The following is a 4,013-nucleotide window of genomic DNA, read 5'->3' on the forward strand; positions in this document are numbered from 1 at the left end:
CCCACCCCTAACATTCGACACTCTGGTTTTATCATGTCGGTAGGGCTAACCAGTTTTGGTTCTCCAAGAAAATCTTTGTTAATCATCGTCGTCTTTACCTGGAAAGGCGTGAAAACCATGTAAAATCTCTTGTTTTATGAGGAACTTCTCATTTTTCTATAAATTTAAGTTGTTATTAATTTTCAGTTTGCAAGTTTGTTTGAGTACGGGTTTACTCTTTAAACAACTTGTCACAGTCAGGGGTAATTAGGCATATGTTTTAATACAAGTTGATTTTTCGGTAAAACTTGCCAAATCTTTTTTTCCGCTTAGCTAGTGAGGCATTCAGAACCATAGAACAGAATAAATAAATGTGTGTCGCCAGGGAGATTCGGCCAAACAAAATGCTACGCGAAGGTTAAAAAATATTTAATCCTTCGAGAGCAAAATTTTCGAGTGGTTTGAATAAAAAACTATTTCCTTGGAAAGATAACATATGTACGACGTGATATATATAGAGGATATTACATGGCCGCGCGGGGATACGAATTTTATCTTCGAGTGCTGTAAGTATCTTTCACGAGTGAGCGAAGCGAACGAGTGAGAGATACTTTCAGCGCGAGAAGATAAAATTCGTATTCCCAAGCGGCCATATAATGTACTGTTTATTTTATAGATACTGATGAAATTTCCGCATAAAACACAACTTTTTTTATTCATTTTCGAAGCATCAAAATAGTGCAATTAAAGTGGTCACCTATCGCAAAATGCCTGTCACAAAAATGTTAGGAAACTCGGATATAAAGTTATAAAGGAGAAATAAAGACAATGATACTCATATTTTCTGTTCCAAAACGTCAAAATTCTAGCGAAGAAGAGAAAAATTCTATAACAGCAAAAGTAACCATGTTAATAACCATGGCGACACCAATACCCTCACACCCGAAAGATAAAAATAGTATCTTCACTGCGCGCGCCCGCTTTTTATTACGTCCTTTGACTTGACAGTCATAAACTTTTCCTTTCCATCTATCGGATTTCTTTTAGTAGTGATATTATCCTATTATCAAATTGCACTACTTCATCGTCACAATAGTAAAGACAAATGCAAGATTCTCAGTGTTGTAAATCAGGCCAAGAAGACTCGTTAAAAAGATTATCGTTTTCTTAGTATTTAACTGGAGGAAATTGTTTCGTGAACAGCGATAGAGTAGAAAGAATTTTGGGTTAAAAGGCAAATACTACGGTTGAGAAAGCATCAAAACAACAAATAATTGACTTGCAGGTGTTGATAATGAAATACTAGGTCGACGAGTTAGGGAAAGATATCGAAACATTTTCAGTGCCATTTCGTCTTTCACTATATGCGAAGACGAATTATTGAAATCGTTCTCAGGCAAACAACTGCAGAAAACGTGCGAATCAAAACGACAACATTTGGGGAATTAAGATGTTGTTAAGATACAGAAGAAGGCTTAACTCGAGTGAGTTGGATGACATCAAAGTCAACATGTCACTGGCTGGCGATTGCTTCATTCATCGTTATGAAATGTCAAAATCGCCCTTTTTAGACATAATAGTTATTGCGAAATATCTTAAAAATCGCTTTCAGCGTACGTCCCGGTCTTCTTTTGGCCTGACAATTCTACTTCACTTTTCTAACTTATATATTATGTATGAACTCACGACTGATTCAGTCGCCCATAGCGAAAATTAAGAACTAGTTTTGAATTCTAACTTCTCGGCTATTTCTTCGACTCGGAACAAAGATGCTTTTTTCAAACGAAAAAAGACAATCTTCGTGTAAAAAAAAAAAAAAATTGTTATGAAGATGAAATTAGTCACTCAAATCGACCGATAGGTAACGAATGTTTGGGTTATTTCCCGTGTGCCACAATCTGGTAAAACTATGAAAAATAATAGAAACAAAAAAGAAAGCGGCTTTTTGTAAAGACTGGCAGCTTTTTTTTTTTTTTTTTTTTAATTTTTTAAATTAGAATTCACATTTTAACAACAACAAGCCTTAACTTGATATGTTTGACAACAGGGTGACTAAATAAAAGTAGATTAAACTAAACACAAAGCCCAGTATGAGATAAAGTGAATAACTTTGGCTGTTACAGATAAAAAAAAAAAGTTATTTTATCTGCCCGCCGGTGGGTACAAGTCCGACTTATTCTAAACGTGCAGCAAAGTTCTCATGAACCTGTCAATGAGTTTAAATGTTCAGTAAATACTTATGGAGCTAAAGATTCTCTTTCATTCCCTGATAATAATGTTGTTTATGAAGTTATATATCCTTAATTGCCCTGATCCTAGTTCTGACCGTTAAATTCAAGTTTCCCAGTACAAAAACTGCACTCCGCCAAGTTTTGAAATTAAAAGATATGATTTTAGAGATGTTTATTTTTTTTGTACGTTACTTGACACTCTCGTGTGTTGCTTGGGGAGGCGGTTTACAGCCAGAGCTTTCGGTTGCGTTATCGGGTTGAATGTCATCATACTCTGTTCAGTGGCTCCGAGATTAACTCCCGTATTTCGTTTGATCACTCCCCAGACGGCCTGCCTAATTTCTTTCATTCTCCAGCAATAAATAAACGGATTCAAAGAGCTGTTGATACAAACCACAGTCGAAAATATGTCAGTTGCAACTTTTACCGATACTGTAAATCCGTATTTGAGTTTAGCTACCATCACGAGAGAATAAGGAACATAGCAGACAAACGATAGCATAAATACAATCACCATTGTGCACGTCGAACGCTGGTATTTTTTCATGTTTAATTCCACATGCGCACCGGGATCAATTCGCCTTTGACACTGTATTTCTCTGGCGTGACGACGCACTATTTTATAAATCTTGATGTATGCCACAGAGGTTATCACGATGGATAAGACTTCACCGGCTATCACAATTGAGCCAAACGCAGTCCTCTGTATAAAAAATAACGAAGTCACAGCTATTCCTATTACCCAGAAAGAAGAGGCCGCAGTTAAGATCCGTCTTTTTGTTACTACCTCTTTGTAGCGCAGATGTAGGTGCAATGCCAAAAATCGTTCCAGGGCGATACCTGTCAGTGTAAGAAGGGAAACTGCTGTAATGCAGTAACCAAACACAATATACACAAAGCGAGTGTAACAAGACAGCTTTGCAGCTTTGAAGATTTCAGCCATCTTGTGACAGACAAATGTTGTCTGAACGATTAAGCCAACTTGAAGGTCGGCAAACGCCAGCGTGGAGAGCAAGACGTTTGACGGAGAACGAGTCAAATGCGTTTTCCAGATCGCTAACACTACTAGAATATTTCCAACGATGGCTGGAACGGCGAACAGCGCGTTGAAAATGCAGGTCATTACATTGGAAATGTAAACAAGTTGGTTTTCCTCCATGCTAAAGTCTATCACTTTGGCAAAAAGGCAAGCATTTTGGTTGCGATATTCATCCATCCCTGTAGAAGACCTTCCAAGGCTTTAAAAAAGACACAAAAAATTGAGTTAGATACGGTAAAAGACACAGTCGTCCCGCGCTACTTTGTGACCTTGCTTTTCCTTGCTTGTCAACAATCTTGAAAATTTGGCAGTATTTGTTTCTCGACGTAAAGAAAAGCCTTTTATTTTAAGCTCAAGCCTCTTTCGGTGAGTTTGCTGAGATGTTTTAAGTCTTTTGTTGTAATCTTTTAAGAATGAAAACTCTTTCTGAGAAAAATATTCAGCGAATGAGCTTTCCTGAACTTTGGATAACCTTTAAGGCGATTTTGTTTTATAGAATATCCGCATAAATATTCATGGTATTCAAATAAAGGTCTCAGGTATTATATTGGGGTGAATTGATTAGATATTCTTCACCTTTAGGCAGCTACGTCGATCTAATGGTTTGTACAGGCGCTCCACGCAGCATTAACACAAATACCGTGTGTTTTACAAACCAAACAATTTCAATCGACAGTCTTGGAACCTACATTTTTGTTTAAATAGTAAAGTTTTCCATAATTTACCAGGTGAAAGAGAGAAAAAATCTGGCATAAAATGTCACT

General features: G+C 37.0%; 1 protein-coding gene across 1 annotated transcript; it reads right to left on the minus strand.

Moving 5' to 3' along the window:
* Positions 1 to 675: 675 nt before the first annotated feature.
* Positions 676 to 3,746, minus strand: LOC111331438 (melanocyte-stimulating hormone receptor). Its single transcript, XM_022936554.2, is given in 2 exon segments — positions 676 to 2,448; positions 2,451 to 3,746. Coding segments are annotated over 2 exon segments (1,026 nt in total). The 5' UTR covers positions 3,427 to 3,746; the 3' UTR covers positions 676 to 2,398.
* Positions 3,747 to 4,013: the final 267 nt, after the last annotated feature.

Source organism: Stylophora pistillata, chromosome 3 (genome assembly GCF_964205215.1).
Source record: "Stylophora pistillata chromosome 3, jaStyPist1.2, whole genome shotgun sequence".
Classification (NCBI taxonomy): Eukaryota; Metazoa; Cnidaria; class Anthozoa; order Scleractinia; family Pocilloporidae; genus Stylophora; species Stylophora pistillata.